Genomic DNA, 14,802 nt, shown 5'->3' on the forward strand with positions numbered 1-14,802 from the left:
CAAATCGAACACAATACTCCCTTTGAAGGTGTGTATCCAAATAACAATAATAATAATTAAATATTATAAGTTTCTCTCAGCTAAGTTTCTTACAAAATCTTATCCAATTGTGATTATAGGATATTGTTTTTACTGTCTTAAAATTTCAATTTACCAACTATCCATGCTGTGTGATTATCCTTTATATATTCCCTGTTTTACCATTGTCACTAATAGTTCTATTATCAGGTACATGCACAACTGTACAACACGTCTTTCCCTTTCCATACAGTGGTGAGAGCGGTGCAGGAAAAACGGAAAACACGAAGAAGGTTATACAGTACTTTGCCCAGATCGCACCTTCTGGCTACAAACAAGAATTTTCTTCAGGAGTAAGTGATTGGTTCTTCAGTCACCATTTAGGCATAAGATAAGTCTAAGAACTTGAGTACCACCATCAAACATTGGTCAGTTTATTCTACACTGTAATTATGGGGAATGACCATCAACACACACTAATCTTTTATCTCGATTCTTTCTTTCCAGTGGTTATCTTCTAAAAATTCTATTCCTTTATTGAAAGAAATCTTTCTTAATTCTTCTACTTATTTTCTATGAATTCTGTCAATGACTTCATTAAATATTATAATAGGAAAAACTAGTCTTCTGCAGTATAAATTGAAAGTGATTCTCTGCAAACATTATCACGTGTTATTTACTCGACATATTTTAAACAAATATTTTTCTTCTTCTATAATTTCTGCTATATTTTAAGTATCGTCAATCTTTATAATACACTCGAAAGAACTTTAAACTAATGTTTCCTAAACCTACGTCAAATTTCAATTCAACCCCATAGAAATTCCTCACGCCTATTTTTGCAGTTTTCACCCCCATTTCTTCACAAATTAAATAATGGTCTTGCGCATTTGCTGTGACTTCCATATACTTTCTTCCTTTAATAATATCATCTCTTTGAATTTCCAATCTTAATTCCCTTCCAGCTCCAATATCTTTAACTCAAACTTAATTCCACTCTCTTCAAACAATTCCCAAAAACCAAAATCTGCCCCTCACAATGTGTTATGTACCTTTTTTTTATTTACTTTGTGAATATTAATGGTTAAAACAAATAATCTCTTTTAACACAGCGGTGAATCTGGAGCCGGAAAAACTGAGAACACGAAGAAAGTAATCGCTTACTTTGCCACTGTAGGTGCATCAACCAAAAAAGAGGATGTGCAGGCCGCAAAAGAGCAGGCCGCAAAGAAGGTATACGTAATGAAACGATGATTATGACTCGCTAGCAGATGCTTTTACGTCCCATGCTGGTGGTCCAAAAACATTTGTTTTGTTTTCTGTTCAACGCATGGTGTGAATTGCCACCTCAATAAATACAGAGTTGTGGCATTCCTGATGATGCTGTATTGTGTTAGATATATAAAAAATAAAATTCATGTCAGTTTCTGTCATGAAACCTCCTACAAGACAGAGAAAAAATACATATATATCCCAGAATTGTTTGTCCTTGTTTCAATATATATATAAATATATGCGCTTCTTTATAATTATTATCATTATTATTATAATTATAATAGTTTTATAGATTTCCTTAATCATTTGTGTGCTCTGATAGCAACTTACATCAATAGATATTTTATAAAGGAAAATTATCGACATTTTACCCTTGATGTTTGTGTAATTTTGTTAATGTTTATATTTTTTTTAAGCTTATAATCTGCATATTTTCCACTTTACTAATTGCTGTTAACTATGTAGTAATGAAGATAGATCCAAATGTGTAAATTTTTAACAAGTATTTAGTAATATGTAGTTTATTAGATAATCATATGTAGGTAGTTTAAAAAAAACTTAGTTGCGGAAAGAGAAGTTCTGGATAAAGGTTACAGGTTGTTTCTTATCAAAATATAACTAAAAATTCTCTTTTGTAATGGTAAACAAGGGTTAAAAATTTTTCATGCTTCAATTCAGAACAACAGTCAGACTTTGTTTTGAAATAAGAGAAAGGCTTAATAATTATATAGCTTAAACCAATTGCGAATCTACTTAAATGAGAATTGAAGTTAACTAGTCTGTTTTTTCTTTATTTATTTCGCGTAGTAAAAAATATTTCATTGAATCAATCTTTACTTCTTTCTCTTAAGCAAGAAAAAAGTACACATTGATATTATAATTAATGTTACTAAGGTGATTATTAACGAAATGGACAAAACTTTACATACAGTATCTATATATTTGATATTATCTTTCTTTTAATTGAAAATTATTTATTTTTCTGTTTTATTTTATTACTTATTTTTCTGCACGTTTATTTGCTGCTTTCACAATGATTGTGAAAGCAGCATAAGAATTGGTATGCTTTCCATAAAATTGTTTAATTAACACCTTTAAAGATACCAAGCTTTTAACTAATCTGCATGTCATTTATGCTATTTTTATTTCTATTTATTTGTTTTCAGTTTTAAGTATTTTCTATTTTTAGAAGTGCTATTTCCACATATCTTTCCTGTTATCAAAGTCAGCAAAACAGCGTTTAATTTTCTAATCGTAGTAATGCAAAAGTTACGCTAGGTTAGTCTATTTTACTGAGCTAATGAGATAATTAACACATCATACTGTATATAAAACGCAATGCTAATGTAATATTATTCGTATTTTTATAAACAACACTTTTGCTTTAATTTCAAAACCAGTGCAAATAACGTAAGACCTTCTGTAAAATGAATATAAAATGTCAAAACTAACTGATCTTTTTTTGAGTTAAATCAAAATGTGAGAACAAGTAGTTAAAAAATAACTGCATATTTAGTCAATTTAGTCAATTTCGTTAAGTTTAGATAATATGTACGTTCTATATATCTATGTATTACAATGATCTTGTCATTTGGTCCATAGCAATCAGAGCACACCTGAACATGTTATTTTTCAATTTAAAATGTTACTGGGTATAGACATTTGTACCCTTTTCTAACTCAATATCCTACTATTCTAGGGAAGCTTGGAGGACCAGGTCGTACAGACCAACCCCGTACTAGAGGCATTCGGTAACGCTAAGACAGTGCGAAATGACAACTCTTCTCGCTTCGTAAGTATGAAACATTGCTTTTCTACAATATTAAACAAATAATAATATAGTATCCTCACATTATTAGTGTTCAGTATTTATGTTCAAGAGAGTACTACACTGTAACAAGTATGCGCTAGGTAGTGTCATTGCTATTTTACGAAATAAATTCTATTACAGAGAAGTTAAATATATTTCATTATAAATATTCATTTGTTCATTCTTGTCGTAGTGTTCTTTGTAATCATAACTTTAAATTTTACGTTCATCAAGATATATCATATATTGTTTGCAGTTTTGTCTATGGGTACTTATTAAGTTTTTCGTTTCCTAACTCCCCAGGGTAAATTCATCCGTATCCACTTTGGTCCAACTGGTAAACTGGCCGGTGCCGATATTGAAACATGTGAGTTCAGTTATTTAAAATAGCTAAATGTAGTATAGCATATTTGCTCAACTAAATATTAGACTAAACTAAAAAATCTTGCTTTCTTTTAATATATTCGAATTTCGTCTCTTTTGTTAAAACTGAAGGCTTTTTATACGTTTTACGCAAAATCTCTACTTACGATAACTTGACTTAACTTACTAATGATTAACTATCTTTTGATTCTTTAATTTCAATTAAATAGCGATACTCATATTAATAGCATATGACAAACAACTCAAAAAAATATATTTTTTCTAACAAAATCGATTACTTTCCAGATCTGCTGGAAAAGGCCAGAGTAGTATCACAACAGTCCCTGGAGCGATCTTACCACATTTTCTACCAGATGATGTCTGGTACTGTGCCAGGATTGAAAGGTAATTGATTTCAATCTTCTAGAAAGGGGTTTGACATATTTTCTGCATTGAACACATAAATATTTCATACAACACAAGTTTGCAATTTCCTATTGCAATTTATGTTTTATCACTACAGATATATCCTTTAATAAGTATAAATCTACTTCATGAGTTTTTCTTTTTTAAATTTTCGTGTGAATGTTTAAACACTATTGATAAATATCTCATTATATCAAATATTTAAATAACATTAGACTTATAGATTACTATCGAATGCTGTAAAAGACTTGTTTTACGTTTGTCTTAGCTGGAAACGATTCATACGATAGGGTTATAAAGGTTTTCTTGTCTTCCAATTTTACATTTCAGTTCTCATATTTTCGACCTTTGGTCAAAAATTCTACTTTTCTTTTGATTAATTTGATCCTAATATCAATTAAATCGATCATCCTTAAAGGGGGACATATGATTCTTTTACTATGTTTAAATGGCACATGTCTCTTTCTAACAATGACGATTTAGTTTGAAGGTAAAATTAGACACACTCACAATTCCTTCCTTTTTTATATCTTTAATTTGTTAGTAATGTTATTATTAACTTTGTTATTTATTATAATGATTTTATTGATATATTTAGTGTTGTTAATAACTTATTTTTATTTCTATCAATTTTCTATAAATGGTTCGTTTTAAGATTCACGGTGGTAGTTTGTATTTAAAATTATAATTAAGCTAGTGTTCTTTGATAGTGTTTATTTGCATCATATTCTTCGAAGAAACGGATACTGTATTATTGTGTATAAAATATGATCCATAAATAATTTTATTTTTTCCACAGATTCTGGATTTCTTCAACTATGTTATTACCTCATCTAATTTGCAAAGTAGAATGCGAACAGTAAATATTTCACAGTCCATATATTCCGTGTGCTCCTATTCAGTTTCATTTTTATAATATTTTTGAGCTCTTCAATTGAATTGATAAAGAATGAATAATTATATACGTGTTGAAAAACATGGAATAGGCATTCTTGTCTCTTGATTTATAAGATTTTCTATTCGTAACTTGTTACCTTAAATGGTACTTTTTCTCCAATGCATTGGACATAAATATATTCCACTCTTCATCGACTAGTTAGTATTCATTACCATAATACAAAGTAATACAAAACGAAAACGAATGCCCACAAATAGATCAACGCAGAACAAAGAGCTTAATAAAAAACAGACTACATATATTATTAAATAACCCACTATTTTTGAATGGTAAAATTTTTCTTAATTTCAAAACTTTGATGAAGATTTATAAGACACATTATAATACTGTAATGATTACAGTTGTCTCTTGTATGAGATTCGGACATCACCATTAGATAAAGGGTGTTATATTTAAAATTTGAATTACACAATACGATAGAACCTTGAAAAATATACGAAGTAAAGAAGAAAGAGAACATTCATGATACAATGAGTAGCATCGGATAGTTGTAGAACTTGCATTTTATTATCGAAATATATAAAGGAATTTACATTAGATAGTTTGAGTTATAAAGCAGAAAAGATCATTTCGATACTAGCTGTTAGGGAAAATTCTAATTTTTGCAGAAGATAATGTGAAATAAGTGGAGAAAGGAAGAATATTTTCAGTATTAATGGTATTTCATATAGTATTTATATTAGATAACATCGGATATTCTTAGAAGAAGGAATATTATTTTTAATATTTACTGATAGTGAATATTCAAATAAGATTCAGTTTGAAGATATTACATAGATATAGAAAATTATACAGTAATTTGAAATAAAACGTAATATTTGCGTAGCTAGCATTTCCTTATACCAATCTATGCAACAAATTTAAGCTTCCAAAGCAATACATATTTATAATTCAATAAAGAAGTTGAGTTTCCAAAAATAATAATCGCACCAGTCAGTAAGGATTATTCAGAGAACAGGAATGCAATCTCCGTTTCAGATCAAATGTATTGATATGATTATCTATTTCTCTTTACTCGAAACAGATTTATGTTTACTATCCAACGACATATACGATTATCACTTCGTATCCCAGGGCAAGACCACAATCCCCAATGTAGATGACGGTGAAGAATTAACAATGACTGATGTAAGTTAGTTATTACAAAAAACGCTAGTGAAATGGTCCGCTTTAGTACAAACAGCAGATTCCTCAAATCCTGTGCCCTATATTATAAGTTCCTTTAGATATAGGTGATTGTTTGCATGACAGAGTTGAGACACGGCACGCAAGCTGTGGTTCTCAGTGTGTTTATTTGGTTTATAGAATCCCAAATTCCCTTCGCATAACTATGACAAAAACGAAAATAAATAATAATGCTTCTCCTCTCCTTTAGATTTCATTTTACTATGATAGACAATATTAGAAAATATATATTCATTTCGAACCTGTACTAATTGGAAGAACAAGTTATGACTTGTTTCAGTCTGAACCTGTCATGTGTTTTTAGAATATAGGATAAGTTACTTGCTTAGTTTGAGAGCTTTTGCTCCCCTCAGCTGACTTGTAATGATTACCACAAAACCTATACGTTCTCCTGTCCTTTAGATTTAATTAGTGTGAAGCCCTTTCCAGATATATATGTCATGGATACTCCCTTGCACATATCACCATTCTACATCGTGTGCTCCAATATATACGTTAAGTTCTAAGCTACGGTACTGATGACCAATCCTGTTTTACTCCTAAACAGAAATGTGCCTTCTGTCAAACGATGTAACCGACTACCACTTCGTGTCTCAGGGAAAGACAACAATCCCCAATGTCGATGACGGGGAAGAGCTGCTCGTTACCGATGTAAGTTTGGGACGTCTGTTTTGAATGTTTTGCAAACTTGGCATCCAAAATGGATAAGATGCCTCCTTTTAAACTGCAGCTATCTTCACGTTTCTTTTGCAGCGAATTTAATCCGTTCTCTCAACTATCATTGCTTCCTTTATTTTTATTTTATTATTCTTTTTAAAAAAAAAACTTTGCCAAGCGCTGTAGAGTTAGAAATCAAATAAGAAAATGTTTTTATTTTATTTTATGTTTTGCTTATTTTCTTATTTTATTTTTATTTTAAGTTTTATATTATTTTGTATCCAGAGACTATTATGACAGTGTTATCTGGATTTCATTATTTTAATAGCTTTCACTTTGCGCCTGAATGTCGGCCTTCTTTCGTCTAGTAGTCAGTTCTATGTAGGACAGAAAGGAAACGAAACCTTGCTTTGGAGCAAATCTGTTTTCCTTTTTTTAGGTGATGGGACTGACTACATCGATGCCTATTTCACGAGCTTCTTTGTTTTGCTATTACAGGAGATTCCAGTGCATTGCTATTATCCTTGGCAACTTAAGAAAGAAGTGTTACCTATGCTTAAATCACCTTGCTAGTCATTATCAAACAAATGCTTGCAGTATGAATATATATATCGCAGAATCGGTATATAAGTTGTTATTTTAGAAACAAAATCACTGGTTGATAAAAGTTTAAAAATTTTCTACGAAATTATTCCGAACACTTTTAAGAACAAATAATAAAATTAACAAATAAATTGCATAATACTTTGTACCAATGACCTGGTTCTGCATTTGAGTCATTAGTCTGCAAATAATTACGAAAGAAGGTAAAATTATGCATGTGATATTCATGACTCATTTTTCATCTTCATTTTAAAGAAACAAATTATCAAATCGGTGCAGAAACGAACGTTAATGCTATCAGTCGATCGTTTTCGTCTTTACTTGTTTTCATCTGAAGAATATTTTCAAGTCCTCATTTTATTTATATTTTCAAAGCAATTTAGATCACCAATAGATTATCATAATAATTCTACATCGTGCGAGTAGCTTCCTAGTCCAGAAATGCTGTCAGATAAAACTATCAGTGATTTTAAGATAACATTTATTGTTGAGAAATTCGTCGGCTGGGTCTATGACGTCATAATTCCTCGTTGAATATATTCTTGAAGCGTCACAATATCTTGTAAATCGGTGCCGTTTTTACTTGCTTAATAATTAACGTTTTGAAAGTGCTAGAAAATCATACATACATGTATTTTGCCAACTTGGATTAAAATGCAAGTTCTAATGCACTCTTAAAATTTCGATATTATTATTCATACTGCATGTATTGGTTTCAACCTGGCTTTTTTACACCGCTATTTTGTGTAATTTATTTTACTTATCTACTAAGTCTTCTCTAATGAGTGGTACACTTTCAATTTAACATCTACATACTGTAGCTCACAATTAAAACCTTGCTTTGTCCTATTTATTTCCATCCAGAAAAAATGCTTTTGAGCGACAGGATTGAAGACTACCATTTTGTAAGTCAAGGTAAAACCAGAATTCCTAACGTAGATGATGGTGAAGAAATGGTGTTGACGGATGTAAGTTACTTCTAAATCTTTTATTTAAAGAAAAACAAATCAAAATTGGTAGGCGTCTTCTATATACATTTTTCACTCTATCTGTCTATATATCGAAAATATACTTCTTCATCAATTAACTCCTTCAAGTAATATCTTTGTACTAAAAAGAATATCAAACTTATGTACAATATATGCTAATTAACATGCATGATACATTGGGATATCTTCGTGGACAAATCAAAAACATACAATTGCTCAACATATGGTCACGCCCTGGGATCAATTGTTACTCTGCATGCTGCACAAATATTGTATAAAGGTAAAATTAAAACGAAAAGAAAAAGGCAAAATGTGTAAAACTGGCGTAATTCGTTCTTAATAGCTTCTTTTAGGATGAATGCGCAGCAACGAAAAGAAATATAAAATATTGAACATGCAATCATGAAAACTATGTTTGTATTTTAATTTCTTTTTTAGCTTTTATCTTGTGTTGATAACGAGCTTCTGCTGCTGTTAAATTAAGCTTATTATGTAGTACTAATTAATGCTTTCTCCTATATTTACACTCACAAGAGGAAAACCAATGCCATGAATCGGTAAAATATGTGAAAGATTTTACTTTAATAGTACATTTTAAAAGTTCTAAAAGATTATTGTAAATTCAACCAAAATAGGCATTGTTTTTCCTATTTTTATTATAAAGCTATAACATAGATTAGTACAATGCTTTAGTAGAGTAGTAATCTAATTTCATAGCTGTGTTATATGATACTTATCTGGCTTTTTCTTCATGTCGCTTTCACGTGCTTTATTGTATTTTTCAACTTCAGAAATGTGTATGCTAAGTAATGACATCTATGATTACCACAATGTCTCCCAGGGTAAGATTACAATTCCCAATGTGGATGATGGTGAGGAATGCATATTCACCGACGTAAGTAATTGAAATATCTTGCCCAACAGTCTCCACCCTTTCATCTATGCACCGTAAACCGTATAATGAATACGGAAATCATGCACGTTGTCCATAGCCTGGAGATACAATTATCAATCAATTTTTTTCTCTATTTCTCTCTCTTATCACAGCACGAGACCCTGGTGATCATTATGATTTAAGTTATTCTGAGCCTGCCCTCAGAAATTGTTACAGAAAAGAAAAAAATTCAAATGGGCTAGTCTTAAGTATCGTACATTATTGGACCCCTTTTAAACATCAATTCTTGTCCCCCTGTGATTATTTGGTGAATGAGACATTTCCAAAGAACATACATACTTTGTAATAAATACCAACCATTGACTTAACACATGGTATTCAGTACTTATTTTATACTTCATCCTGAAGAAAACCATAAATATATACCTCCTTACATAGCTCGTAAGTAACCTCTACCTATCATTCAAATTCCCGCCAAATTATATGAAACGCATGCATGATATTTTTTTCACTAATTTTCTTCTATTTAAATAAACCGTCATAAAATTGTATAGTTAGTATCATAGCATATAGTTAGTATCAAAAAATCAATAACCGTATTGATTCGTAAATTATAAATAAAATATTTATGATTATTCTTCACATTTCACGTGTTATAACTACAAACAATGTTCTTTTTACAAGCAAATGCTGAACAAATAAAATTAGCAAAAATTTGTAATCTTAACAAATGACTTTATTAAAATTAAACTTAAGAAAAAAATCACCAAACCAAGATGTTTTTTAAACACCCAAATGTATAAAATAGAATTATTGTTATGTATTTTTGTATTAATACTAAACTTTCTACAACAATAGAAAGCCTTTGATGTACTGGGTTTCACTCAAGAAGAGAAGGATAACATCTACAAGATCACCGCCGCTGTAATGCACATGGGTGAAATGAAGTTCAAGCAGAAGGGTCGAGAGGAACAGGCTGAAGCCGATGGTACAGTTGTAAGTAAATTCTCGCATTTCATAAGCTTTTAGCATAAATTTTATTTACTAAAACTTACTTAAAACGTATTTTAATGATACACTCATTATAAATAAAAATGTAAGGGTTAAAAAGTCCTTCGTCATAAAACAGATATTTTCATAAGAATAATAACAAATACAACTTAATTTAGTTAAATGTGAAGTTATTAAGTTTAGATATCAAAAATTTCGATTTTCCCAAATCAAAACACTCAATTAAACACTAAATTAATTGAAGTGAATATTTTGGAAACGTAACATATTTTATTTTATTATGTTTCAGTTAGTTAATTTTCATCAGATAATTTGAAAATCATTCACATAACTTAACCAAAGCTTAAATAAGCGTATAAAATGGTTGTATGTGTTCATAATAAGGAAATTTAAATTTATTTAGTCTTAAAACAAGGTAGTGCTTCTGGCTTTAGTTAATGTGCGCAATATCTTAATTTTTTTCTAATATAAATAGTTCTAAACAGAGAATCCAATTGAAGAATATGTTTCTTTCATTACATTACAAAGGAATCCTGTTTGCCTTGTTATTTAAAACGTAAACTTCATACCAAATTGATATATGACTGCTACATTATGATTATAAGTTCTTAAGCTTAAAATAAGTTATATGAATTTAATGATTATGGTGATAATTTTCATGTTTGATATACTTCCACAGGAAGGTGAGCGAGTCGCCAAATTGTTGGGTCTGAACCATGAGGACTTGTACAAGAACTTGTTGAAACCAAGAATCAAGGTCGGTAACGAATTCGTGACCCAGGGTAGGAACAAGGATCAGGTACGTAACGTATCAGAAATTACTTTACACTAACATATAAAACAATCTTAATACTAACAAATTTTAGATAGTGTTACAGACACGTATCTAAGTAAAAGTTATAACTATAACAATAGGAACAACTTTATGTGTAATAACATTATATATATATATCACTGTTCGACTTCTCAAACATATATGCTTTAAAAATTAATACTACAAGAACATTTTCCTATTTACAAAAAATAGATATTAAATTTTTAAAAACGAAAATATATACTTCTTAACCAAGTGCATTGTTTTCCACCAATATATTTCTGGGTTTAATTTTCAAGCGCAAAATTAAATTAAATTTAGTACCTTTTTTATAATAGTTTAAAGAAAACGCTGATTCTGTGGAAGTAACATTTCAAATTGTGAATTAAACTTTCTTAAGAATTATAATTATTCAATGTATCTTTTCTTACGATCAACATTTAAGACACTTATCTTAAGTTCTTTACTATGCTCATGATTTTACTTTATATTTTAAATTGTAGGTGACGTACTCCGTGAGTGCCATGTCCAAGGCTATGTTCGATCGTCTGTTCAAATGGCTGGTGAAAAAGTGTAACGAGACACTGGACACAAAACAAAAGAGAGCCCACTTCATCGGTGTATTGGATATCGCCGGCTTTGAGATCTTCGACGTAAGTATTTATTTTCAAAACAAATATAAAATAAACAATACAAAGTTTCAAAATTTTCTTTATTTACAGAATTATTTTGACTCAAGAACATTTTAGACTTAGTTTAAATGTTTAAAACATTAATACAAAAAATGAATACCAGATATACTTTTATTATATATCAGTACTTTGTCTATATAAAATAATTAACTTCAAATTTATATTTGAATATTCTGGTAGTAATGGAACTTTTTTAATTCGTCAAAGCTACAGTAAATATCAAATTAAAATACACAACAAAAGTTCTTTATTCTACGATTTGCTTTAGGAGAAGTTGAGTCCTACAATGTTAGATACCACGAAAGTTGGAATATTTTCCATCGTTGAAAATTTTAACTAAAAAACTTATTTTAATATTAAGTATGAACAACAAGTGAACTGTTTATTCGATCTTTCTAGATTTTTGCTATGTCATGAGTAAGAGATTTTTTAAAAAGAAGTTGATTTTGAAGAGCAAAGTTAAAAATTAGTAACAAGTCATATATATGTGGTAGTTACCTTGATGTTGCTAAAGCAAATCGGAGGATTTTGATATTTCTTTTCAGTACAATTATTAATAAGTTGTGTTTAACTTTTCTTTTTAATGTTTTGCACGTGTATACTTAGGATCCTACATTGAGTGTTGTACTATTGTATTTCATTTAATAACAAATTTTCTTCTCAAGGTTATTCGATTCGTGAAAAGTGTACCGAGAGTTTAATTATTTTATTTTAAGTTTTAGCAGCACACGAAAGCCGAAAGAAAAAAAGAATTCCTTCGAAATCCTTTCCATTTAAAATAAACTAACTACATCTTCTCTTTCTTGATCATAATAGTACAACGGCTTCGAACAGCTGTGTATCAACTTTACTAATGAGAAATTGCAGCAATTCTTCAACCACCACATGTTCGTACTTGAACAAGAAGAGTACAAAAAGGAAGGCATTGATTGGGCCTTCATCGACTTTGGAATGGACTTGCTAAAATGTATTGAGCTCATCGAGAAGGTAACCTGAGATGAGCAAACTATTTATGAAATTCCTTCTTGCCCTCCCCATATTAATATCTATACCTCATTCAAATGTATATAAACGTTTCCATTATTGAAAGATTGACGTTAAGCGTTAGCGACTTCAAACAACGAAGAAATACAAGTACCAGGTATGATTTTTTTTGCATTGATATGTTACCATATGATGAAATGATATACCTAAAGAAATGTTACTGACTTCAAACACAGATATAACTTTTTCAGTCACAGCCTTGTTTTGAGCAGTGAATCACCTGCATTGAAATTTTTCATGTGTGTGTCTTAAAACATGTCTTATATGATTGTTTATATTTTATTTTATTTATTAAAAGGTTTGAATCAAACCCTACTGCGACCTTGACTTGAGAAATATATTCTTAATCTGTTTTGTTCTAATTCAAGTGCAAGTTTAATAACATATATTTCGAAGGAGGAAATATATGCTGATGAGCATATTTGATAATTTTTCACTTCTTATTCTAATGCAATGAAATCGATTGTGTGAACAAAGTGAAACTCTTTAACTGCACGTCTGATATATTATTATTATTTTTTAAAAAAGAAAGAAAGAAAGAGACGGACATTACATCAGTTCCCTTTTCTTAACTTCTTTCCGATCTTAATATTTTCCTTTCCTTTATTTTCAGTATAGCATGTCCTCAAATGTGATCGTAATTATTCTTAATAATTTAAAATTCTTCTTTATACCTTCTAATATTCATGTCTTGTGCAATTAATTTTGTTGAACATGGGTACCAAACACGGACAATAAACTATATTTCTACATTAACATTTTTTTTTTACTTCTTTCCAATTATATTTATGGTTATACGAAGTTTATACTTTGTTTCCAGTGATTCAATCTTTCTCACAGTTCTTCAGTGAATTCTTTACTGAAACGTTTCCTTTCCAATATTTATGATTATTTCAGAAAAAAAGTTCACGCTAATGTAAATAATTCATTAAATTATTCAATAATTCTTTACCAATTATTTTATTTTTTTTCACTTTATGCAGTCGAATGTTGTTCTTTACTTTTACGCATGTCACCAAAAGTAGTAAATAATTCACTATCTCTTTCCATATCATGGATGTAAATATACTTCCTTTCTCTTTTCCAGACATCTGTAGTCTTTTTTTTTTTTCCTTTACTTATACGTACTTCTAGGCGTATAATGTATTCTGATACTTTCTACTTATGCATTTAAGAAGCTACATTTACTGGTTTAGTCTTTACTGTATGTAGTAGAAAGATATACATGGATGTTACTTATCTTCTCTTACTATACATACATAGTTTTGTCTGACCTAATTCCTGAATTTTATAATATTTAGGTAACATAATTTTCTCATTAATGAAACCTGATTTCTAATTGTTCTTATTTCGTAGCATTTATAATCCCAGTGAAGAGAAATACTTTCAAACATCAAATCTTACGAACTCTTCTGAAAATTCGTATATTAAGTCCAGGCTTTGGAGCAAATTAAAAACTTATTATTCAATATAAAGTAAATATAACAGTTGTTTAAAATATGTTTTAAACTATCATTGTTGAAACATGTCAGTATCATATACGCAACTAACAATGTAAAATAGTAAGAGATACCTCTGAACATCAGGAACATTAACTGGAATTTATTTAAAAAAAAAAAAAATATTTTAATGTTACCGTTAATGATATTACAGCACACACAACAATATTCAGCAAACTTTATAATTCAGTAACATACAAGATATATATATATATATATATATATATATATATATATATATATATATGCATTTCTCCTATTGTTGAAGAGATGTTCCCTCAATTTCTTGTTATGTGTATTTTTTAAAAATTATTTTATGTTTGTAAAACTCAAGAAAGTTTGTTTACAGATGTATTAATTGTCTTTTATTTTTCCCTTGGGGTTTTATACCATATAAACTAATTCGTTTACCAAAAAAAAGGTAGTAAAAGCATGTAGAATGCAAATGTTTTACTTTATTTAATTTTTTACAGGTGTTATGCATCTTGTCGATTTCTCTTTACTGATTTTTTTCTTTACCTACCTTTGTTCATTTTGTCAACTGTGAAGAATCGTGAATGTTG

At 29.5% G+C, this 14,802-nt stretch overlaps 1 protein-coding gene across 50 annotated transcripts in view; it reads left to right on the forward strand.

Moving 5' to 3' along the window:
* Mhc (myosin heavy chain) overlaps nucleotides 1-14,802 on the forward strand; it is a 99,053-nt gene that overhangs the window by 18,076 nt on the left and 66,175 nt on the right. For 16 of the 50 annotated variants that reach the window (XM_081750865.1, XM_081750906.1, XM_081750868.1 and 13 more), the window contains exons 5-12: nucleotides 1,131-1,251; nucleotides 2,993-3,085; nucleotides 3,407-3,470; nucleotides 3,773-3,871; nucleotides 8,160-8,263; nucleotides 10,038-10,175; nucleotides 10,870-10,989; nucleotides 11,508-11,657. In XM_081750865.1, coding sequence (XP_081606991.1) covers nucleotides 1,131-1,251; nucleotides 2,993-3,085; nucleotides 3,407-3,470; nucleotides 3,773-3,871; nucleotides 8,160-8,263; nucleotides 10,038-10,175; nucleotides 10,870-10,989; nucleotides 11,508-11,657 — 889 coding nt within the window. Of the gene's footprint in view, nucleotides 1-271; nucleotides 372-1,130; nucleotides 1,252-2,992; nucleotides 3,086-3,406; nucleotides 3,471-3,772; nucleotides 3,872-5,874; nucleotides 5,979-6,582; nucleotides 6,687-8,159; nucleotides 8,264-9,075; nucleotides 9,180-10,037; nucleotides 10,176-10,869; nucleotides 10,990-11,507; nucleotides 11,658-12,512; nucleotides 12,684-14,802 lie in introns of all 50 variants that reach the window. The other 34 variants (XM_081750870.1, XM_081750903.1, XM_081750899.1 and 31 more) reach the window with 8 other exon arrangements.

The sequence above is a fragment of the Thermobia domestica genome, chromosome 3, assembly GCF_964235325.1.
Source record: "Thermobia domestica chromosome 3, izTheDome1.hap1.1, whole genome shotgun sequence".
NCBI lineage: Eukaryota > Metazoa > Arthropoda > Insecta > Zygentoma > Lepismatidae > Thermobia > Thermobia domestica.